The sequence below is a fragment of the Microcebus murinus genome, chromosome 2 (genome assembly GCF_040939455.1).
Source record: "Microcebus murinus isolate Inina chromosome 2, M.murinus_Inina_mat1.0, whole genome shotgun sequence".
In the NCBI taxonomy this organism is placed as follows: domain Eukaryota; kingdom Metazoa; phylum Chordata; class Mammalia; order Primates; family Cheirogaleidae; genus Microcebus; species Microcebus murinus.
This window is the reverse complement of record NC_134105.1, coordinates 124,273,795-124,299,149: the sequence shown is the minus strand read 5'-3', so window position 1 is coordinate 124,299,149 and position 25,355 is coordinate 124,273,795. Positions and strand designations below refer to the sequence as shown.

Here is a 25,355-nt window from a genome sequence, read left to right as displayed (position 1 = left end):
ATGTAAGTGTAATCATATAATATTTATCCCTTTGTGTCTGGCTTATTTCTCTTAGTATGATGTCTGCAAGGTTTGTTTTGGCATAACGTGTTAAAATTTCATTCCTTTTTAGGGCAGAATAATTTTTTTATTGCATATATATACACCATATTTCGTCTATTCATTCATCCACTGATAGACCTTTGTTGTTTCTATCTTTTGGCTATTGTGAATAAGGTTGCTATAAACATTTCACTGTTTCTATTCAACACAGTAATTCTACAATGAATAGAAACAGCGAAAATGGGCACCCTTTTCCTTAATGTTAGACGGAATGTTCCTGATATTTCCCTTATGTAGGAAGTTGTAGTCTTTTTGGTATAATCCTTTTATCAGTTAACCCCCCCCCAAAAAAAAAAACAACACCTCAAGCCTTTCCAACTATGTACACTCTTTAACTCATGGTCCATCTTCTGCAAAACCCCCATCCTAACTTTTTCTTTATCTTTCTTATAAGCCTTATAATATGGGAGATAGGTTCGTTGTAATCCTTGCTCCTTGCTTTTCACAATATTCCAACTCAATATCCCGCCTTCTTCATTAAAATCCTCCAGTTTCTATTAAGTTCAAAGCACTAGACCATTGCTGTCCTACAGAAATTTGTGTGATGATGGAAATCTTCCACGTCTGTGCTGTCTGATGACAGCCACTAGCCACATGTAACTACTGAGCACTTGCAAGTGGCTATATGAAACTGAATTTTTAATTTTTGAAAATTTTAATGACTTAATTTTTTTTTTTTTGAGACAGAATCTCACTCTGTTGCCCCAGCTAGAGTGCTGTGGCATCACCATAGCTCACAGCAACCTCAAACTCCTGGGCTCAAGCAGTCCTCCTGGATCAGCCTCCTGAGTAGCTAGAACTATAGGCATGCACCACCATGCCCAGCCAATTTTTTTTATTTTTAGTTGTCCAGCTAATTTCTTTCTATTTTCAGTAGAGACAAGGTCTCACAATTGCTCAGGCTGGTCTTGAACTCCTGACCTCCCTCCTCTTCCTCCCAGGGTGCTAGGATTAAAGGCGTGAGCCAGCACACTGGCCAGTGACTTAAATTTAATAGCCACATTGTGGCTAGTAGCTAAAATATTAGACAAGAGAGCACCAAATTATAACACTTATGTAACTGTCATTTTTAGACCTACAAGTCACTTTTTCCCTGTAACTTGAAGGTTTTAGTAGTTTAGCCCATTAACCAGTATTATTCTTATCATAAATCTTGGTGATTGTCATCTTCATGGAGATAAGCTCCCAATACTTTGGTTTCTAAATTTCTTGACTTCTCCTCCTCCAATGATCTTATCCTTCTACCGCTCTCAGCTTCCACTCCCTTTTTCATTCTGAATCCAGTAATTATTGGACTCCACTGGGACTTCTAACCCATTGACTATACAACCTTTTCACTATTCATCTCCTTCGTTTTACCTGACTTAATTTTCTCATCTATCCATGAAACATTGTTTTCCCCCTTTTCCTCTTTCATCTCTTGTGCTACCCCTGACTCCTCTGGTATAAATAAGCCTAGAAAAATCCCAATTCTGGTTAAACAGTTCTTGGCACTACTGCAAGCTTATGCCGAGCACCAGAATACATAACTTTGCTGACTGATTTTACTTTAAATCCATGATCAAAATTCTCAAGCAGATCCTTCATAAGGCCTATCAAACCTATTATGTTTTCCTAGTTAATGCCCTCGCACACTCTCCTAAATGACTTTCATATCCTTTCCTCTTTCTTCAAACCTCCAACACCTCTCCCTCATCACTCTCACAGCAATCAGAAGAACTTCCACAGAATCCCACCACCGAACCTAGAAGCTAACCTGCATATGCATCCAAATGCATTCCCTTCCCTCTCGTTAAAATGGAGAAACTGTTCCTGCTACACTGGAGTCCCAGATCTAATTCTCTTTCATCTAACAAATGACATCACTGGTATAACCCCTCATTCTCTTAACTATTTTTCCCATTCTACTAGATCATTGCCACCAGCATAACACATACTGTCATGGATGCCATCTCCAAAAATAACAAAACACCACAAATCTTTGGTCTCATATTCCCCTCCAGCTACTGTCAGATTTCTCTGCAGCACCCCACTGCAGCCCATTACAGTAAAATTCCTCAAAAGCATTCTCTATACTTGCTGTGTCCCACTTCTTCATCATTTTGTCAATTCCAGTTTTTCACCCACCACTGTACTGAAATCTCTCTTGTCACAGTCACCAATCCTCTCCAATTGCCAGGTCATCTCAAAGTTTGTACCTTACTCAACTTATTAGTATCATCTGACAAAAGTGATCAGTCTTTCCTGAATACTTTCTTTACCTGACTGAAAAATTTTGTCCTACTTGTCATTTCCTTTGTTGATTCCTCCTTGTTTTTCCAATCTCTAAATACTGGAGGGTCCCAGGGCTTTTCATCATCTGTGCTCACTCCTTAGGTGAACCCACCTAGCTTTAAGTAATTTATGCTCATGATCACAAAAATTTTCTCTACCCCAACCACTACCTTAAACTTATTTATCTGACTCTGACCTTACAGTTCACATGGATGTTTACCTGCCAATTCAAACATATTACATTTAAAGTATAACCCCATTCCACATGCTGCTGCTCTATACCTTAGTGTGAGTAGACAGCATCTTCATTATCTGATTCTAGGCCATCTCTTTGAACTCATCTCCTCCTAGCTTCTTCCACTCTGTCAACACTGACCACCCTGCTGTTCTTTGTACATATCTGGGCCTTTGTACATGCTATTACCTCTATTTAGAATTCCCTTCTCCCTGATATCCACATAAATGGTTCCCTCAATTCCTCCAGGTGTCTCCCCAAATGTCACTTATCAGAGATTCTCTTACCACAGTCTATAACACGGTACTGCCTGCTTTCCTTTCTACCACATTTACTCTGTTTATCTTCAGAGTATTTATCACTATTTATAACATATCATTTATTTATTTACAATTTCTTTTTCTGCAGGAAAATGTTAGCTACATTAGAATGGGACTTTGTCTAGATTGTACACTACTATTGAGTAAAGAAAGTAGGGCCTGGAAAAGTGTGGAATATTTTAAAATCTAATACAAACACCAAAAGGTTTTATTCAAATAAATAACAGAGCTGTTACCAAATAAAAAATAAAAAATCTTTTCCATGCAAATACATGAGGGAGACAACGAAAATATCTTCAAGGAAAACAAAAATTAACTTGAGGGAAAAGTATCTCATCTCTAAACCATCGTATAAATCAAAGTATAATTTTCCCTAAAACTTTAAAGATGGAATTCATAACTGTATATTTATAATCATTTCCATTCTTCTATTAAATTCAAATTTTAAGAAAAGAGAATAAAGCAATCATTATTAAAAAGAATTTTTAAAGTAAGAAAATCCTTCGCCCATGTGTTTCTATAATACAAATGAAACATAAAAAGGATCATAAGCTTTTCCACATTAATGTTTTTCCAATAAAGAAAGCTATAATGGTTTTCATGAGAAACAACTGTCTCTTTAGATACTATGAGAAGCAAAAGTAGCACTTAGTTAATTAAAAACAAAGTTATATTTTAGTAATGAAAATAGTAGTTTTAAAAAGTCATGTTTCTAGAGCAGGACTTAAAAACACATTAATCCTTTGTACAAAATGTAATAGACTCTAAACAAAATCATTGCTCTTCAATATTAAAGAATAGGATTGAATATAAATAAATGTAATTGAACATAAAATTTTACTTATATAAAATCTAAATTAAAAATATTTGGAAAGATTGAGTCCAGTGTCATGTCATTCAATACTGAAAAGACATAGATTTGCAAAGGTCAAAATTCATGCTCTGAGCTTGTCAAAGTAATAGAACCAAATATGATTAACATAACAATATCAGAATGTGCAGCAACATCAAATAATTCCATATTAACCATCAGATTTTCTGTTATTAATAAGGAATAAAAAATTTTGTTTTTTGAAATTTAGAATTTAGATTGCCTCAAACTTTCCAAAAGCATAATCTTTACATGATTAAATGCAATTTTTTGCATTCATATTTTCCCATCAACTGATATAAAATACTATGTTGTCAAAGATGCTTATCCTTTTGTAGACAAAAAGGATTCCCTAAAAGAGCAGAACCAGGCACCAAAATGTAATCTACCCAAAAATTATCTTGCAAACCTGATGCAATGCTTAAGGAGAGAAAATGTACATTTCAAAGAACAAAATACACAGGAATTTAACAATCCTTATCTATTATCATAATATTAACCTTACTAAGAACTACAAAAGAAACTAATACTTTTTTATTTCCCACAGGAAGTCTAACCTTTCATTAACTAAGGAAGATTACTCACCGCCCATGTTTTAGTCAACCTGAAAATTGGGGCACTCTGTAAGCCAGAAACCACTGCCATAAGTGCATGAAGGTTATTCAGCTCATATAGTTTCTGAAGATTTAAGAAAATGGGGGAGAGGGATGAAAAATAAACAACATGAATATAAGAAAAATATAGATTAACAAGTACAATCTAGGTAACTGGTAGTGTTTCAGTATTTATTACTCTCATTGTTGAGCTCTTTTATTTTTTATTTTTATTTTTTTAAGAGATAGGGTCTTTCTGTATCACCCAGGTTGGAGTGCAGTGGCATGATCACAGCTTACCGCAACTTCAAATTCTGGTCTCAAGTGATCCTCCTGCCTCAGCCTCCAAAATAGCTGGGACTACAGGTACACACCACCACACCTTACTAATTTTTTTCTTTTTTGTAGAGATAAGGTCTTACTATGTTGCCTGGGCTGGTCTCAAACTCCTGGCCTCAACTACTCCTCCTACACTTGGCCTCCTGAAGTGCAAGAATTATAGGCACGTGCCACCATGCCTAGCCAGAGATCTGTCTTTAGAGAACCCACTATGTTTACAGTAAGTTGTTTTGGGTCCACAATGGAACTTCATGTTCTACCTTGGCATTGTCCCCATTCTCTGGGAATAAATCTACCTCTAGCTGGGCAACATATTAAAAAAAACAAAATTAAAATTATGGCTCAGTGTCAAGGTTACCTGGTATGATCATGCACCCTGGTTCCTAGTAAGCAGTTTCCTTCCTTATACTGAAATATTACTAAGCCTCCGCTTTATGTTCCAAGTTTTAAGAAAAGTTTATACCCAGGATCCTAATCTGGTTTCTTACCCAGTATTCCCATTATTCCAGGGCTAGGATTTAAACCTGCTTTCCGAAGTCCTCCTCAATTTCCTGCTTTTTCCTGCCCAGATTCCCAGATCCTTTGTTCCTCATTTATGCTGGGACATTGTTTTACAGTTTGCAGGCAGAAAACTCCTATCTAACACTAAGTTCTGGCCATTTGCCAAGCGGTCTACTTGACATTTACTGCTAATTTCTCGGATTTTTTCATACTTTCTGATGCTTACATCCCAAAGGTTTAGACAGTCTAAAATGACTGTCTAAAAATCAGTCATTTTAGGACTGACCTAACCCTACTACCAGGTAAGTCTCAGGTACAAAAAGTGCTGTGGATGGGGCATTTAACTGAAAACCCAAAGGAAAAAAAATAAATTAATAAACATAAAACAGAACATAAACCTTCACACAAGAAGCTTATAAAATCTAATTGGGAAACTATATATTCAGTAAACATATGTTAAGCATTTAGTACACACCAGGCACCATGTTTGACTCTGTGTATAAAAAAATGAAAAAAACCAATAGGAAGCTTCAGTCTAGTGAGACAGACAGACATGAAGACAAACACAAATCTAATCTGCTTATTTATAGAATGAAAGCATAAAGCAAGAAAAATGAATGCATATTCCACAAAAATGCTCATAACAGCTTTATTCATAAAAGCCAAAAATAAAAGCAACTCAAATGTCCATTAATAAGAAAATGATAAATTGTGGAATATATTAGAAATCTACTTGGCAATTAAAGAATGGACTACTGATAACAGGCAACATCATGGATGACTCTCAAAAATATGATGGTGAGAAAAAGAAGCCAGCCGTAAGAAAGCACATTCTATCTGATCCCATTTATATAAATTTCAAAAATAGCCTTCATCTACAGGGCTGTGGTAGTGGGGTGATTGGTGGGGCAGGATGGAGGGTAGTGTTATTTGGGAGAGTGCTTGAAGGAGCTTTGTGAAATACATTACATCTTCATCTGGATAGTGGCTAGAAGGATATATGTTGAGAAATATGATTGAGGAATTAATGAGATGTGGCTCATAAGATCATTATTTTATTGCATTGCCCAATATTGCTATATTAAAGACAGAAACAGGAGTTTGCAGGGTTTTGCCCTGAAGGAATATGTGAACTCATTAGTTTGCTTATCAGGGGCTGCATCACCTTGGGAGGACTCTCAAAGCTCTTGTAGGGATGTTTACCAGGAAGGCTTCCCAGTTATCTCCCTGTGGAGCCTCCCTGTTTCTTGAAAGACAAGACAGGGTAAATATGTGGCTCACGGATGGGAGCTAGAGACAATGAGTGCCCTTTACCCAGAGATGTGCCCCTGTGCTTATAAACAACTTGTTTTGTAGAAAATGGGCTTCTTGCTCTCTCCTCTCTGCCTTAAGTTCACAATAACTAGATCAAAGAAATATAAAGTCATTATACTTCTTTGTTATACCCCTGTTAATTGATAACTACCTCTTAGAACTTAGAAGTTAGTTCCTGAAAGACTTTGTACCTGTTTGTTCACCTAGATAGATTAGAATTGTTAGAAGCCCTTTGAGAGGACTTTTGACGTTAACCCACTACCTGTGTAATCCTGTTCCTAGAGCAACTGCATTCCCTAATATGTAAATGTGTCACTATGGCAACTGGTAATTGATGATCTATGATTAAAAAAACCTATGTGAATCTAACCATATTGCTGGACTGTTCACAGGGATATGGTTCAGACTCCTGAGTACCCCTGCTGTGTATTCTGATCTTCTTATATAAAACTATAAACTGTACCTTAGTCTCTGTGCATTCTTTCATTCTCTCTATTTCCTATCAATTTTCTTATCCTCTGTGGCGACCCCTATCTAAGGGACCTGGCTTCACAGGGAGAAGTAGCCAATCTCCTCGTAGGCCTGCCTTACTCCCCCACAGATATACAAATAAATTATACTTTATCAAGATATACTCCCTTAAAATGTATACATTATAATATAAGCAAGTTAAATAATCACCAAAGCTACCAGAAAAAGAGTTCAGAGTTGAACAGAAATTAATGTATTGTCAGGCTGGCACCACCCTGAGGTACTGTACTGAAATAGAAGCAAATCCACTTTGAAAGTATCCACCTGTCAAAGAGAGGTCATAAAGGTTGGCACTAATCCAACGTGACCAGGGCCCTTAAGAAAGGGGAAATTTGAATCACACAAAGATATGCTTATAGGGAAGAGGATGTGAGGATACAGGGAAAATGCCATGTGAACATGAAGACACTCACCTACAAAACAAGGAAAGAGGTCTGGAACAGATCTTTCCTTCACAGCTCTCAGAAGGAACCAACCCTGTCAACACTTGACTTTGGACTTCTAGCCTTCAGGACTTTGAGACAATAAATTTATGTTTTTTAAGCCCCAGTCTATAGTACTTTTTAAGGCAGGCCTAGCAAAATAATGCAGAATTCTGGAAATTCTGTCTCAAGGCTGCCTTCAAGCTGAAGACTGCAATATCAACTGCTAGAATTCCCCATCTGCTGGCCAGTCCTACAGATTTCAGACTTGCCAGCTCCCACAATTACATGTACTAATTCCTTAAAAATACACCTATACATACCTATATATCACATTGTTTCTATTTTTCTGGAGAATCTTGTCTAGTATACCACCGTAATCCAAAGAATTCCCATAAAGTTTCAAGAAATATGAACTCAAAAAAAAAAAAAAAAAAAAAACCACGAGGAGATAAGAATTTACAAGTGGAAAGCAACAACTTTAAAAACTGGCCTCAAAACAATTAAGATTAGGCCAGGCGTGGTGGCTCACACCTGTAATCCTAACACTTTAGGAGGCTGAGGCAGGAGGATCACTTGAGCTCAGGAGTTTGAGATCACCCTGAGAAAGAGCGAGACCCAGTCTCTAGTAAAAATAGAAAAAATGGAGCTGGGTGTGGTGGCTCACACCTGTAATCCTAGCACTCTGGGAGGCCAAGGCGGGTGGATCGTTGGAGCTCAGGAGTTTGAGACTAGCCTGAGCAAGAGAAAGATCTCATCTCTACTAAGAATATAGAAAGAAATTAGCTGGACAACTAAAAATATATGTAGAAAAAATTAGCCGGGCATGGTGGTGCATGCCTATAGTCCCAGCTACCCAGGAGGCTGAGGCAGGAGGATTGCTTGAGCCCAGGAGTTTGAGGTTGCTGTGAGCCCGGCTGACGCCACAGCACTCTAGCCAGGCAACAGAGTGAGACTCTGTCTCTAAATAAATAAAATAAAACAAAAAATAGAAAAAATTAGCTGGGCATGGTGGCACATGCCTGTAGCCCAGGAGTTTGAGGTTGCTGTGAGCTAGGCTGATGTCATGGCACTCTAGCCCAGGCAACAGAGCAAGACTCTGTTTCAAAAAAAAAAAAAAAAACCCAGAAGATTAAGCATGAAGAAATTATACAGAATGTAATACAGATGCTAAAGATGCGGGGGGAGTGGAACTGAGGTGAGAAGACATGAAAGAACAAGACTGATATTTATCTAGTCAGAGTTGGCCGAAGGAGGTGATTAATGGACTAGAAACAATATTTGAGGGAGAACAGCAGAGAATTTTCTCGAATTACTAAAAGACACTAATTCCTAGGGTCAGGAAGGTAAAGGAATACCAAACAGAGTAAATATAAAGAAATCCAAGGTTAGATGTGTTATATTGAAAGTGTAAAATAACAAAGAGAAAAGATTTTAAAAGCAAAATTAAACGAATAGCTGAGTTCTTAATAGCACCAATGGAAGCTTGAGTACTACGGAACAATATCTGTGGCTAAGAAAAAAAATATCTGTCAGTCTAGAATAGCATTTTTCCAGAAGAAAGATGACAAAGATGCTTCCAGAGAAAATAAGATAAAGGAAGCTTTAAAAAGGAAAGATTTTTAAAAAATGATGCCAAAATAATTTTTCATATGGAAAAATATAAAATAGAATCCACAACTCATATTACATATAAAAATTTATTCCAGGTGGATTAAATACTCAAGTACCCAAATCAAAGCTATCAAACATTTAAAGAATAATATAAGGAAATATCTCTGACATTCTCAGAGGTTAGAGTAAGATTTCTTAAATGAGATATTGTTAAATTAGACAATAAAAATTAACTAATTGTTACGGTCTCAATGTTTGTATCCCTCTCAAATTCTTATGCTGAGACCTAGTCCCCAACATGAGAATAGTAAGAGCTGGGGCCTTTGGCTCCACCCTCATGATTTGGATTAGTGTCCTTACAAAAGAGGCTGCAGAGAGCTGCCTTGGCCCCTTGGTACCATGTGAGGACACAGAAAGAAGGTGCCATCTATGAGGAATGGGCCCTGAAAAGACACTGTCTCTGCTGATGCCTTGATGTTGGACTCGATCTTCATATTTCTCCAAAACAACGGGAAATAAATGTTTTTTGCTTATAAGCCACACAGTGTATAGTATTTTTGCTACAGTAGACCAAACAGACAAAGATAGAAATTGAAGATGAATAAATTTGACTACCAAAATTAAGAATATCTATATCAAAAGATAACATGGAAAAAAGTAGTAAGACAAGCCACAAATAGGAGAATGTATGCGAAGCATGTAAAGAACTGGCATCCAGAGTTATATAAAGAAATCTTATAAAAATCAATAAAAGACCAATACCAAAATAGAATATTGCTAAAAGATCTTGAACAAACCTTTTAGGAGTGAAAACATAAATGGCCAACATAGAAAAATGTTCATTACTATCAGATTCAATGAAAGGCAATCAAAACTAAAATCAGATATATTTCACACCTACCAGAATTGGTAAAAATGAAAAATTTCTGACAACATCAAGTGGTGACAACGATGTGGAACAACAGCACCTTCATGCATTGCTAGTGATGGCATATATTAGTATAACCAGCTGGGAAAATAAAGCTAAAGAGATGAACATACCCTATGATCCAGCAATTTTACTGCTAAATATGAACTCTATATTTCTAGGGGTTCAACACTCACATAAGCACCAAGAGACTCAAACGAGAATGTTTATAGCAACAGTGTTTATAATACCAAAAATCTGGAAATGATCCAAACTAGAGTATATTGAATAATTTGTAGCATATGTAAACAACAGGATTCTCTACGACAGAGGTACTCCCAAAACCATTAGGTAACAGTGCTGAGCAAAAAAAAAAAAGTTATAAATGTCAAAGTTGAATAATTCAATTTAAACAATATCCAAAAGCATATATTTACAAAAACATATTATTCAGGAACATATAGAGAGAGTAAAACTACAAAAGAAAAGCAAACAAAAATGCAGGCCAGTGATTCCCTTTGTAGAAGAAGGGAAGGAGATTGCATATGAAGAGGCATATGGATATCCAAAGCTGGGCAGGGAGGACATGGGTATTCACCTTATCCCTCTTTAGATACCTGAAGTATTTTTACAAATATTCTTTTGTATCTATGTGATGGTAATTTTTATGCGTTAATGCGGCTAGACTACAGTATCAGTTATTTAATAAAATACTTACTAGATACTGCCTTGAAGATATTTTGTAGATGTAGTTAACATCTACCATCACTTGACTTTAAGTAAAAGAGAACACACTTGATAATTCGAGTGGCCCTCATTCAATCAGTTGTAAGGCCTTAACAGTGAAAACTGAAAAAGCAGAAATTTTGTCTCAAGACTACCCCCTAAATTCCTGCCTGAGTTTCTAGTCTGTTGGCCCTGCCCTACACATTTCAGACTTGCCAGTCCCTACAATCACATGAGTCAATTTCTTAAATCTATTTATACATTTCATATTTAAATTTATACATGTTTATACAGAATGCTATGGTTCTGTCTCTCTGGAGAACACTGACTGATATACACTCCACTAAATGAAGAGACAGACCTGCTAGTTTTATAACAAACTGAATATAGAAGAGAGAGACTTCCAAACAGAGGGATTAAAGAGTCAATGATGTGAAAAAAATAATTATGAATTTAGGGCTTAGGATGAAGGCAAGTGCTGTCAAAAATAACTAAAAGTCTAAGCAGTTTGAATTGGAATTAAATGATTGCTTGATGAGGATAGTGGTAGGTTTGAAGGGCAAAATTTGGTAATTTTAGGTGAAACATACAAGTAAATTAAAAAATTAACAAAAATATAGAAACAATGGAAATTCAGAATCTATAGAGAAGATTCATTAATTTCTATTAGCTAAAAACCAATATTTATCTAACACATCACAAAGAATATTTTTAAAAATTTTACGACACTTCTACAAAATACAAAATTTGTACAAGGCTAGCTCCGCCACCTAGTGCCACAGAATTTGTTAGAATATAATTGCTTCCATGTGATCAAGGAAAATGTGGAAGAGTTATGACTTACAATAATTATAAACATGGTAACCTCATTTTAGTCTGCTTTCTTTCATTCACAGGTGAAACAAGTTATATATTCATTACAATAATAATGAAGAATGAATGTAGCTATAATTACCATACTTCTTAGTGAACTTATCCATTAAAGGAAACTAAAAATATTTCACCCTAAAATATACTTATTTGACATATTTTGCGATGGCTATTCACAGGGCCAGCAAATAGAAATAACCCTGAAAAGCTGCCTTTTGTGGAGATCTGTATCTACAGAGAAAATCTACATTGGTAAATTGAACGGTCAAGCTTTCTCTGAAGCTCCCTCCCTAGTCAGGATCTAAGAAAAATTAACTCAACACAGGCTATCATCTATTCTTTCTGAGGGCAGCTCTGGGATTACCTGAGGTATCTTCATCTGCACAACAGGACAGTCTTTGCTTGACAAAGTTTCCTCCCTTCAAGCTCCTATAACCTAACTTGGTCCCAGGCCATTGTTCTGCAGGTTCATTCGTTTCCCCTGAAAATCATGTACTACAACTCCCCCACCCTTCAAATCTCCCTTCCCCCCAATGAAGAGTATATCTAAGTGTCAACCATTCTGGCTCTCCTTTGAGTTTATATTTTGTATAACTATTGTGCACATCTTTGCACGTAATAAATCTGTTATGCTTTCCTTTGGTTAACCTATCTTTTGCTATAGGGGTATAGCCGCTTGACCCTTTATAATGGGGAGGGAGGGTCTCATTCCCCTTCTAACCCTATAACATAAATTTGGAATTGTTACAGGTTTTTCCAAAATCTTGGTATCCTCTTATAGAACATCTCATTCCATCCTCCTCTCTAAATTCTATCTTTGAAATCCATACTACATTTCTCTTGCTGCATTTTATCTATACCACACAATAACTGCTCAGTTAACATATGTGGTAACATCACATAATACTATTCTTTTAAAAACAAAGTCTTATTCTCCACATGGCTGGCAGAGTGATCTATTTCAGAAGAAAAAACTGATAGGTATTGTCTTTCTTAATCCTATATGGCTTTCTTCCATCACTTGCAGAATAGTCCAATATTTTATGAATATCATACTTCACCATAATCTGACCTCTGTCTACTTATCCAGTGAAACAGATCATATAATTCAGCTACTCAGGGAGAGGGAAGAAGGATATATAAAAAAGAGAGGAAAACAGGAAGAATAAAAGATAAAGGCAGAGAAAACAGGCATCCAGCTTTAAAATTGACTTTTATTAATTAACAGGCCTTATTTTTGTAGTACCAATAAGCAGTAAATAAAGTAACACAGGCAAATATTTACTTACAAACATATATCAATGGTTGAACTCAAAAATAAAAACTTTTTCTTACCTTAGCAGTTTTAATATAGTGGCTCAAAACTTCTGCTCTAATTTTTAATGTTTGAGCATGAAGAATCTCTCTAACAACCCAAAAGCTTACCTGTAAATAAAAATTTTAAATAAACATCATGAGTTTTAATTTGTAAAAGTTAACATAAATTTTTTCTAAGAGGATGCAATACAGACTGGGTGATGTAACATGAGCAGTATACAAACAGAAATGTTTTTTGCTGTATGTTAAACCATTTTGGTAGAATTAGGTAAGCTCTAAAATCAAATATTGTAAAAGATGCTATTTATAGCATGTTTTTCTGTGATTGTGTAATCTTTCATTGCCATTTATGTACACTGAGTAGAATCAGTAAGTGTAAAGATTCCAAGTATGGCTTTCTTGGTATAAATAAAATAAAATATCAAAAAGAAGAAAATACATATGTAAGTTAGCATTCTAAAATTAAGAGGGTATTTTAAAAATTTTATAATGCTTTCAAATTCAATGAAACCATCTTCTTGATTTCCTTAAAAAACATTAAACTAGGCCGGGCGCTGTGGCTCACGCCTGTAATCCTAGCTCTTGGGAGGCCGAGGCGGGCGGATTGCTCAAGGTCAGGAGTTCAAAACCAGCCTGAGCAAGAGCGAGACCCCGTCTCTACTATAAATACAAAGAAATTAATTGGCCAACTGATATATATATAAAAAAAATTAGCCGGGCATGGTGGCGCATGCCTGTAGTCCCAGCTACCCGGGAGGCTGAGGCAGAAGGATCGCTCGAGCCCAGGAGTTTGAGGTTGCTGTGAGCTAGGCTGACGCCACGGCACTCACTCTAGCCTGGGCAACAAAGTGAGACTCTGTCTCAAAAAAAAAAAAAAAAAAAAAAAAAAAAAAAAAAAACATTAAACTTGTTTACCAGATGGTAGATTAAATTTATAACATTATTCAAATGCTCTACTCTGGTGAAAATGGTTTGCTTATAATACGATATAATGTATACATAATACATCATAATTCATTTATTATGAAAATCAAATCAAAGCACTGTAAGTTGGCTCAAACTTATACAAATCTAAAAGTAGGAGGTGGTTATAAATCTTAGTGCAAAAGATAATTTCATTGCCTCATATTTCCTCATGTTTTTTAATGAGAAATATTTCAGATTTTACTCATATTTTCATCCATGAATAACTGTCTCTCTGTATATTTTACACATATTTTATATGTGTACATGTAAATATAAAGCATATATATTTTACAAAGTCATATCAATACTTATTATTATATTTGGGCTCCTGGTGGCAATAATTTTCTCCAAATCTATTAAGGTTTACTTCTAAAAAATACCAAAAGTTATACTGTAGATATTTTAACAATAATCTTAGCAAATACCAACTATGAATTGAAATATAAACTGCATGATCACTGACTTAATTATATTTAACATCAGACAAATTTTATGCCAAAACTATGGTGATTTTTATTTGTTTATTTTTTAGAGACAGGGTCTCACTATGATGCCCAGGCTGGTCTGGGCTCAAGCAATTCTCCTACATCAGCTTCCTGAGTAGCTGGGACTACAGGCGAGTGTCACCACACATGGCCAAGACAAACACTATGGTGATTTTAAAACACAAATTCTTTGTCACTCGTCTCATCAAAAGCTGGGGTGTATGTCATCTCTCATGGAATCTGGGCAGGCCTATCACTTTGATGAACACAGTATTAGCGAAATTAGTATTGCAGGATGGCATCATAAAAGACTATGCAGCCTATGCCTTGTTGCTGGAACATTCTGTCTGGAAGCCCTAGGTACCATGTAAAAAGTCCAGACACCCTGAAACCACCATGCTGGACAGGCTAACTATAGCTGCACCCCAATTGACAGTCCCAGTTAAAGCCAACCACACCGGAGAATACTGACCCAGAATAATTAACACCAAGGCATAGTTTAATAAAATTACTGGACTTTTAAGAAAAATATCTTTTGGCCATCTAAACAAAAAGAGAAAATGATTTTTAAAGAAAAGAAAATTTAATTATCATCAGACTTTTAAAAAGCAACATTCTATGCAAGAAAAAAAAATAGAGCAACATATCAAAGATTAATCAAGGAAAGAAAATATAAGCAAGGATGTTTTTATCCAGTAAAAGTGAATTTTACCTATAAAGAATATAGGCACGGGAGGCTGAGGTGGGCGGATTGCTCAAGGTCAGGAGTTCGAAACCAGCCTGAGCAAGAGCGAGACCCCATCTCCACTGTGAATAGAAAGAAATTAATTGGCCAACTAATATATATAGAAAAAATTAGCCAGGCATGGCGGCGCATGCCTGTAGTCCCAGCTACTCAGGAGGCTGAGGCAGGAGGATCGCTTGAGCCCAGGAGTTTCAGGTTGCTGTGACCTAGGCTGACACCACAGCACTCACTCTAGCCTGGGCAACAAAGTGAGACCCTGTCTCAAACAAACAAACAAAAAGAACATAGGCAAATTTGGCAACAGGTAACAACTCTGGAATTATTGTTCCAATGAGTCTTTACTATGTAATCTACTTGAGAACAAGCTTCATATAACCAAAATGACTAGAGAAAGACAAACAAGGATGGTAAGTGCTAAATAAAAACTTTTTCCTACAACTAAGACTAAAATGAGAGTTAAAAGGGAGAGAGTATGTTATATAATACCTATGTACTCAGACAATATATGGTACAATTATAAAAAAATAGGAAGGGGAGAATAGAGAGAACATCTGCAAAACACATGTGTTTTCCATAGTAATACTGTGTCGAGGTAGTAAGAATACTGTTATTCTGAGACTGTTGTCTGTTACATGGGATGAAGCAAAAGAGTAAAATCTTAAAAACCAAGATTCTGGGTGTGGAAGAAAGAACATACAGATATAATATAGAAATGATGAAGCAATACTAAAAAAGTATTAGGAATGATACTTTAGTTCCTAAACCTGAAGTATCAATATGAATTTATGAGATATTTTATTTTTAAATTGTTTTACATGTGTGATATATAGATATCCCAGTTATATCTGCTGGAAAGGCCTAGAAATTATGGTCACCCAAACAACAATCCAGATCCATTTCCCACTGTAAGAAACCAGGGCTTCTTAAAGAAATGTTGAGGTCTAGGGGGCAAGGGGCAAGATATGTACAAAATGAACAGGCAACACCTTGGCATACTGGCAAGGAAACTACTAAAGACTACTAAAGTCATTACAAAACACATGAAAAGTAATCTCAAGAGATTCCCACTGGCCAAAGATAGGACAATATGACAATATGAGTTTCAATAACGATAATAATTACAATGGATTGAAATTCATCCTGTACATTTAAATCTATGAGTTTGTAATCATATTTAAAAAATTATTTGGTCACAATGAGAGAATGACAGAACACCAATTCATTATCTTCAAAATTGGAAAATAAAAGGAAAGAATCGCATTTCCTTCCTTAACCTTCCTTTCCTATAAGAAATGGACCTGTGGGTAAACAAACGCCAGATGAAAGAAAATATCTCTGCATAAAAGCATTTGAACTAATAAATAAAAAAGAAATAAGGAGAATTAACATTTTTACAACCTCAATTAATTAATGAATATACATATAACTGCTGTCCTCACCAAAGAGATAACTGGATATGTGCCTCCTGTTGAAAAATCTGAAACAACCTATATTCTTGCCAAAGAGACTGACCCTGATAGAACCTTTGGAACCTGCAGCTAATTCGCAGAAAACACAGAACTATATACTACAGTGAATACCATCGAGGCTGTAGAAGACTACACAGGTCAAATTGCCTGGGTTCCTTAACAGAGAAATGGTAAAGAAAGAAAAGGAATAAAGGAGGATATCGTAGATTTAGAAGTCTTCACCAAATCTTAAAAATTGGCGACGGAACTGCAGTGTTAGGGATTCAAACTTAAGTGACAAAACTATAAAAAGAAACGCAAAGAGTGAGTACTGCGTAAGTGAGAACAGCGGTTACTTGTGAAGGAAGAAGGGTCTGATTGGGTGAGCTATATGGAGGGGGCTTCTAGGATAGATGGCAAATTTTTATTTTTCAACCTGGATGGTGATTACACATATATTTACCTGTAATTCAGTAAATCATACATTTGTTTTGTTGTTTTCTGTATTCATGTTTTATTTTACAATAAGTAGTTTAAAGCAAGTAAGAAATAGGAGGATAAAAAAATGGCTAGGGAGATTTAGAAATAGCAGAACTTCTAAAAATAAAGTGAAATTAAAACTAAGAAGATTCTGGAGATCTACTGTAGAGAATGGTGACTATAATTGATAATAATGTATAATATAATTTAAAATTGCTTAGAGTAGATTTTAAACATTCTAATCACAAAAAATAAAAGTATGTAAAGCGACAGATGTTAATTAGCTTAATTTAATCATTCTACAATACATGTAAGTCAAAAATCACACTGTATACCATAAATATAAACAATTTGCCATTTGTCAACAAAAAAGAATAACTAAGAAGAACTAGAATGAAAGATCCACAAAGGTAGGATCTTTGTTTTTCTTCTTCACTGATATATCCCAACCATCTAGAACAGTGCCCAGGACATGGTAGGAGTTTAATAAATATTAATCAAATGAAGACAAAAACTGAGTCATTTTATACAATTAGATTACAAAGTTTGATGACAGCAAGTGTTGATAAGCATATGCAGTAATTAAAACTCTTATAACTATGCTGATGGAAACGCAAGCTGTCATCGCCAAAACGATGAAGACTTTGGATAAAAAGTAAGACACTGTCTTGTAATAGTTTAACAAGCTTATACTCTGTGACTCAAATTTTACATCTAGGTACATATTTTTCAAACTTTGAAAATCATATAGTGTTTTTTTTTTATTAAGACAGGCTCTCGCTCTATTGCATGATCATAGATCATAGCAAACAACAAACCATGTCACTTAAGATCAGCAGAAAGAAACAGAGAAGTAGTACCCCAAGGACTTCAGATAATAACACTAACTATAAAAAAAATGTTGTTGAAAATTAATAAAATTTAAAAATAAGAACATGACGCTAGGCCTGGCGCGTTGGCTCACGCCTGTAATCCTAGGACTCTGGGAGGCAGAGGTGGGCGGATGGTCTGAGCTCAAGAGTTGGAGACCAGCCTGAGCAAGAACGAGACCCCAGACTCCATCTCTACTAAAAAAACAAAAAGAAATTATCTGGACAACTAAAAATATATAGAAAAAATTAGCCAGGCATGGTGGTACATGCCTATAGTCCCAGCTACTTGGGAGGCAGAGGCAAAAGGATCGCCTGAGCCCAGGAGTTGGAGGTTGCTGTGAGCTAGGCTGACACCACGACACTCTAGCCTGGACAACAGAGTGAAACTCTGTCTCAAAAAAAAAAAAAACAACAACAAAAAAACATGACGCTCGTGTAAAATCACACAGATCTGAAACAGATAAAACATATCTGAAGAAAATTAGTAAACTAATTTACTAGGAAATCACTTAGAATGGAGCACAAAGAGAAAGACAGAAAATAAGAAAGGTTAAGAGACAAACAGCAAACAATGTCAATTTCCAACAAATTTTCAATAGGAATTACAGAGAAAAAAACCCAGAGATCATGCAGAGAGACAATATTTAGAGAAATACTGTCCAAAAATATTCCAGAATTGATGTGAAAATTATACTATTTTTTGTAATGTACTGAGGAACTGAATTTCAGAAATGAAGTATGAAAATTTTATAAACTCACATGATTAAATCTTCTTGTGAAGGCAACTGCATTTGGTGCAGAACTATACTTTTCTTTTTTATTCCATCCACAACTTGAAAGCTCCTAGAAAATTAAGGTTAAAATTAAATATAAGAAATAGAATAAAATTAAATAAATTCAAGAAATAGCCCAGTTTTCTTGTCATATTACAGGTTTTAGAACATTAAAGACACTTGGTATCCTTTCTAGAAACACTTTATTTAATAGGAACATATCTAATATGATACCTATTCAATTAAGTCACAAAAGCAAATTTAAATTACTTGTTTATAAAACATAGGTAAACTTATATTCCATAGGCCAAAAATTGGTGGATTCTTCTATGAAGAGATTTAAATCCCAAGAGGAAGGATCCACAGACAATGGAAGTTGAGCATTGCAGGACATACAGTGAAGACTATGAGCTGTCAAGCTCAATTCAATCACTTAGAGCTCACAATCAGCTTTGTAGTATCTCACTCTAGGAGCTGACAGTCAATGACCCCAGATATTTGAAGAAACCTTCAACAAAAGGCTTCTTAATCCCATCAAAGGTTCTGTCAATAAAATTCAAGGAGCCCAAGAACTTGGATATAAAAAAATGAATTTTTATTTTACAGTATCCTCTAACTGCAATAAGATATTCCTTTAAATTACAAATGTAGGCTATAGATTACAATGGTATTGTTAGCAATATATGTGATATCCCCAATAAAAATCACAGATATTTTCATACCATGTTACAATCAATACAGATATTTCAAAAATATCATTATACTCAATACTTCAAATTTATGGTAGTTACGATAGCCACCTCTAGATTTTAACATGTTAATAAAGAAGCATATATATTGCTATATAACAACTTTAAAAATATTTTGCTAAGTATATTTTAATAGAACTGATTTCCTTTGATTTTAAAATAGGATTTCTGTTCCATAGGCTTGAGTCTGCCAAAAGGGTGCAAGGTCCAAACTAGGTTAATAAACCTCTGCAATAACAATAGCCAGAGAGAGAAAAACCATAGAAAATAAGAAAAAGAGCTCTGAGGAAATGGAGTTAGGACACGAAATAGAAGAAAACTGAGAAAAGAAAAAGACAAAAACATATAATTATTACTCTCAGATAGATGAGAAAAGATACTACACTCATTAGGCAAAAACAGGAGGACATAAAAAAGAAATATAAAAAAGAACAAAATAGAGCTTTTAGAAATGAAATATGTAAGAGAAATTAAAAGTCAATAAAAGATTGTGATAAAGGTGATTACAATTTTTAAACAAAAAGCTAAAAATTGTAGTAAAATATTTTTATGTTAATTAACAGTCTACGAGAGTCAGCATCTAAATAACAGGAATTTTTAGAGAGAAGAGAGAAAATGGTGAAAAATAACGTCAAAAAGTAATTCAGGGTGGGGCACATTGGCTCATGCCTGTAATCCTGGCACTGTGGGAAGTTGAGGCAGGTGGATCATTTGAGCTCAGGAGTTTGAGACCAGCCTGAGTAAGAGCAAGACCCTCTCTCTACTAAAAATAGAAGATTAGCTAGCCAACTAAAAATATATAGAAAAAATTAGTCAGGCATGGTTGCGAATGCCTGTGGATCTAGCTTCTTGGGAGGCTGAGGCAGGAGGATCGCTAGAGTCCAGGAGTTTGAGGTTGCTGTGAGCTAGCCTGACACCATGGCACTCTAGCCCGGGCAACAGAGTGAGACTCTGTCTCAAATAATTAATTAATAAATAAATAAATTCAAGAAAATGTCCCAAAACTGAAAGACCTGCCTAGTGCTCAACACAATGAAGGTAAAAAAAAAAAAAAAATACTCAAAACCACAAGGCATAGTATGAGATCATAAAATCTACCAGAGATTCAAAAACAAAACAACAAAAAAAGAGATCACATGCAGAAAACCAGGGATCAGAAGGTATCACATAACTCAAAAGCAGCACTGGAAATGAAAAGACAACTGAAGCTATGTCTTCAGCTGAAGAAAATAGAATTCTTTATCCAACAAAAGTATCAATTAAGTATGAAAGTAGACTACAGACATTTTCAGACATGAACATCTCAGAGAAATTATCTTCTATGTACCTATTTGTTCTCAGGAAGCTAGCAGAATATGTGCTCCATCCAAACAAACTAGCAAACTAAGAAAAAAGGAAGACATTTGATCTAGGAAACTGAGGAACCAACACATAACAGAAAGAAAACATTGGTGGCTGGGTGCAGTGGCTCATGCCTGTAATCCTAGCACTCTGGGAGGCCAAGGTGGGAGGATTGCTTGAGCTCAGGAGTTCAAGACTTGTCTGAGCAAGAGCAAGGCCCCGTCTCTACTAAAAATAAAAAATAAAAAATTAGCCAGGTGTGGTGGCGTGCACCTATAGTCTCAGCTACTCAGGAGGCAAGAGGATCGCTTGAGCCCATGAGTTTGAGGCTGCAGTGAGCTAAGATGACACCACTATACCCTACCCAGGGTGACAGAGCAAGACTCTGTCTCAAAATCAAACAAACAAAAAACAACTGGGAATCCCGGGGAAAAGCTGTGAATAGACCTTTAAGAATAAGAATGGAGAGAGGAGAAAGAGGACAGAGATTCCAAGAGAGATGTCTATGAAGATGAAACCAAATTCCTAAAATGTTTCAACATAGTAAGAAGAGACATTAAGTACTTTCACTTATGGCAGAAAATCAGTAAGAGATATAGAGAAAGCTAAAGTAAATTCTTAGCTTGAGGAAAACAAAAATTAAGTAATCATAGTTCAATTTTAAAGAATATAGTTACATAGTCAAAATTGTGATAAAACTATAAGGGCAAAAGAAGGGGAAGTGAATTATATAATGTTTGTGGGGGGAGAAAATAGAAACTGCAATCATATTCTATAGTATACAGTCAATACATCATACCTAAAATTTAAAAATCAAGAAACAATAAGGATTTAGATATATTATTTGGAAAATGGACATAAATTCCTCCAGGAAGGAACAACTAAGAGATATAAGTGAAAGAGGGGTTTCATGGGTGGAAGTTGGAAGAATAGGAGTAACTGGGCTAGGGTATTACCATATTTTGTTCTTGTATAGAGATATTTCACTTCTCAAACATGGCACAAGTATATCTTCAATAAAATTTTTAATTAAAATATAAAAAAGGAATAGAGTGAGTCAGGGGAAGATTGAGGAAAAGAGTTACGGTGATACTACCACATTCCAAGAAAAAGGTAATGTTTCCTTGACTAGGGCACAGTCAATACATAGTGAAAAGAGTGGTAGATTCAACATATTCTGGAGGCAGGCAAGACTTCGTCAACAATTGGATTCAATGTAAACTAAAAATGACGTATACAGGCCGGGCGCTGTGGCTCACGCCTGTAATCCTAGCTCTTGGGAGGCCGAGGCGGGCGGATTGCTCAAGGTCAGGAGTTCAAAACCAGCCTGAGCAAGAGCGAGACCCCGTCTCTACTATAAATAGAAAGAAATTAATTGGCCAACTGATATATATATAAAAAATTAGCCGGGCATGGTGGCGCATGCCTGTAGTCCCAGCTACTCGGGAGGCTGAGGCAGAAGGATCACTCGAGCCCAGGAGTTTGAGGTTGCTGTGAGCTAGGCTGACGCCACGGCACTCACTCTAGCCTGGACAACAAAGTGAGACTCTGTCTCAAAAAAAAAAAAAAAAAATGACGTATACAGAAGTACTAAGAATCCAGGGTTCTGGCTTGTGAAATCAAGAAGGGTATTACTGAGGGGACAATTATCATTTCAATACAGTAGGTAAATGGCAAATGCTCTAGAGATATAAATGATCTTTTTTAACCTTAAAATTAGATTATAACTTTCAAATTTGAAATTACTGAAAGATAAAAATAAAATGACAGAAGCAATTCCACAGTAAAAAAAACAACAAAATACTGCCCAGTGCTCAATTACCCTAGATATAGGGCCATTTCACATTATCTCCCTGTAAGGAAAATATTTATTGATAAATATATAAACATAAAAATGATATTATAAAAAAAAATTTTAAAAATGATATTATATAAAAACAATGTTAAAAAACATAAAACTGCTAGAAAACATTTTTGTTTCTAAAATCACAGCATACTTATATTACTACACAAAGATACCATATTTTAGGATAAAATTCCTAAGATTAAATCCATAATTAATACTGAATTTGTTTTTAACCAATTAATATAATTCCCAAATTTATATTAATGCTACAAGTAGCTATCAGATTAAATTTATTAAACTACTCAAAGTAGCCATTTGACAAAGAATTCAAACTAAATTATACACAAAAGGCTGATTTCATTTCCCTGTGATAAGACATGTCACATTATAAATAATGAATATCTCTGCACCTTTTCTAACATCTCTGATCATTTTCTAAAAATATAGTCCTAGAAGTGAAATCACGAGGTAAAAAAAGAGAATGAACCATTTCAAGGCTTTGATACCTGTCAAACTGCTCTCCTGAAATACTGATCATTTATACTAACACCAGCAATGAGTATTAGTTTCACAGTAGTCTTATCAAAACTAGTTATACAGTAGACACTTGAACAACACGGGTTTGAACTGCACGGGTTGACTTGTACGCAGAATTTTTTCAGTAAATATATTGGAAATTTTTTTGGAGATTTGTGACAATTTGAAAAAACTCCCAGACAAACCACATGGTCTAGAAGCATCAAAAAAAATTAAGAAAAAGTTAGGTATGTCACGAATGCATAAAATATACATAGATACCAGTCTATTATCATTTACTACTATAAAATATACACAAACCTATTATAAAAAGTTAAAATTTATCAAAACTTATGTACACACAGACCATACATGTGGCCATTTGCAACTGAGAGAAATGTAAACAAACATAAAGATGCAGTATTAAATCATAACTGCATAAAATTAACTGTAGTTCATACTGTACTACTGTAATAATTTCTTTGCCATCTCCTATTGCTATTGTGGTAACCTCAAGTATCACCAAGTATCTGCTTATTCGCCATCGTGTGATGCTAATCATCTCTGTGTGGACAGTTGTCTCTCTAGTAAATTCTGTATTACAGTATGAGTTTTTTACAGTTCTCATGTATTTTTCATTGTGTTCAGTTCAACACAGTAAACCTTAAATAACACCACAGGGTTCATATGAAGTGCCATTAGTGATGCTGGAAATGCTCCCAAGAAGCAGAGAAAAGTTATGACACTACAAGAAAAAGTTGATTTGCTTGACATGTACTGTGGATTGAGGTCTGCAGCTGAGGTTGCCTGCCATTTCAAGATAAATGAATCCAGTGTAAGAACGAAGGAAGGAAGGAAGGAAGGAAGGAAGGAAGGAAGGAAGGAAGGAAGGAAGGGAGGGAGGGAGGGAGGGAGGGAGGGAGGGAGGGAGGGAGGGAGGGAGGGAGGGAGGGAGGGAAGGAGGAAGGGAGGAAGGGAGGAAGGGAGGAAGGAAGGAAGGAAGGAAGGAAGGAGGGAGGGAGGGAGGGAGGGAGGGAGGGAGGGAGGGAGGGAGGGAGGGAGGGAGGAAGGAAGGAAGGAAGGAAGGAAGGAAGGAAGGAAGGAAGGAAGGAAGGAAGGAAGGAAGGAAGGAAGGAAGGAAGGAAAGAAGGAAAGAAAGAAGGAAAGAAAGAAAGAAAGAAGGAAGGAAGGAAGGAAGAAGGAAGGAAGGAAGGAAGGAAGGAAGGAAGGAAGGAAGGAAGGAAGGAAGGAAGGAAGGAAACAAAGAAACAAAGAAAGAAAAGAAAGAAAAGAAAAAGGAATTCGTGAATACTGCAGCTACACTAGCAGGCATGAAAACTTTGCATGTTTTGTGAAATAATGTACCTTTTTATCTTATATTGAAAACACAGCTTTTACATGGGTGCAGCATTGCTATAAGAAAGGCATACCTACAGACTCTAATGAGTCAAGAAAAGTAAACTCATAATATGACAACTTAAAGCAAAAGGAAGATGAAGGGCCTAAACATGGAGAATTTAATGCCAGCAAAGACTAGTTTGATAATTTTAGAAACAGGTTTTGCTTAAAAATGTTAAGATAACAGAAGCAGCAGCATCTGCCTACCAAAAGGCAGCAGACAAGTTCTTAGATGCTGTCCAGAAAATCACAGAGGAGAAAGGATATCTGCCTGAAGAGTTTTTTAATGCAAACAAAAGTACCCTATTCTGGGAGGGGTAATGCCACAAAAGACATTAGCTAGGAAAAGAACCAAGCACCAGGATTTAAGGCAGGAAAGGAATAGGCTAACTCTACTGTTTTGTGCAAATTCAGTTAGGCTTATGATCAGGACTGCCCTTATCTATAAAGCTGCTAACCCCTAAGCCTTGAAGGGAAAAGATAAACACTGGCTGCTAGTCTTTCGGTTGTTCAACAAGAAAACCTGGACAATGTGAACCCATTTCTGGACTGGTTCCATCAATGTTTTGCCCCCAAAATCAGGAAGTATGTTGCCAGTAATGAATGCAACAATGCCTTTTGAAGTTTTTTTGATATTGGACAATGCTCCTGGCCACCTAGAACTCCATGAGTTCAACATCAAAGGTCAAAGTGGTCTACTTGCCCCAAACATAACATCTCTAATTCAGCCTCTAGATGAGGGGGTCATATGGGCCTTTAAGGCTCACTACACATAGTACTGTATGGAAAGTACCGTCAAC

General features: G+C 35.8%; 1 protein-coding gene across 6 annotated transcripts in view; it reads right to left on the bottom strand.

The window, feature by feature from the left end:
• RALGPS2 (Ral GEF with PH domain and SH3 binding motif 2) overlaps positions 1–25,355 on the bottom strand; it is a 171,791-nt gene that overhangs the window by 88,517 nt on the left and 57,919 nt on the right. For all 6 annotated transcript variants that reach the window (XM_076000408.1, XM_012772598.3, XM_012772597.3 and 3 more), the window contains 3 exons: positions 18,692–18,775; positions 12,955–13,044; positions 4,388–4,480 (listed from right to left, as the gene is read on the bottom strand). In XM_076000408.1, the coding sequence (XP_075856523.1) occupies positions 4,388–4,480; positions 12,955–13,044; positions 18,692–18,775 (267 nt within the window). The remainder of the gene's footprint in view (positions 1–4,387; positions 4,481–12,954; positions 13,045–18,691; positions 18,776–25,355) is intronic.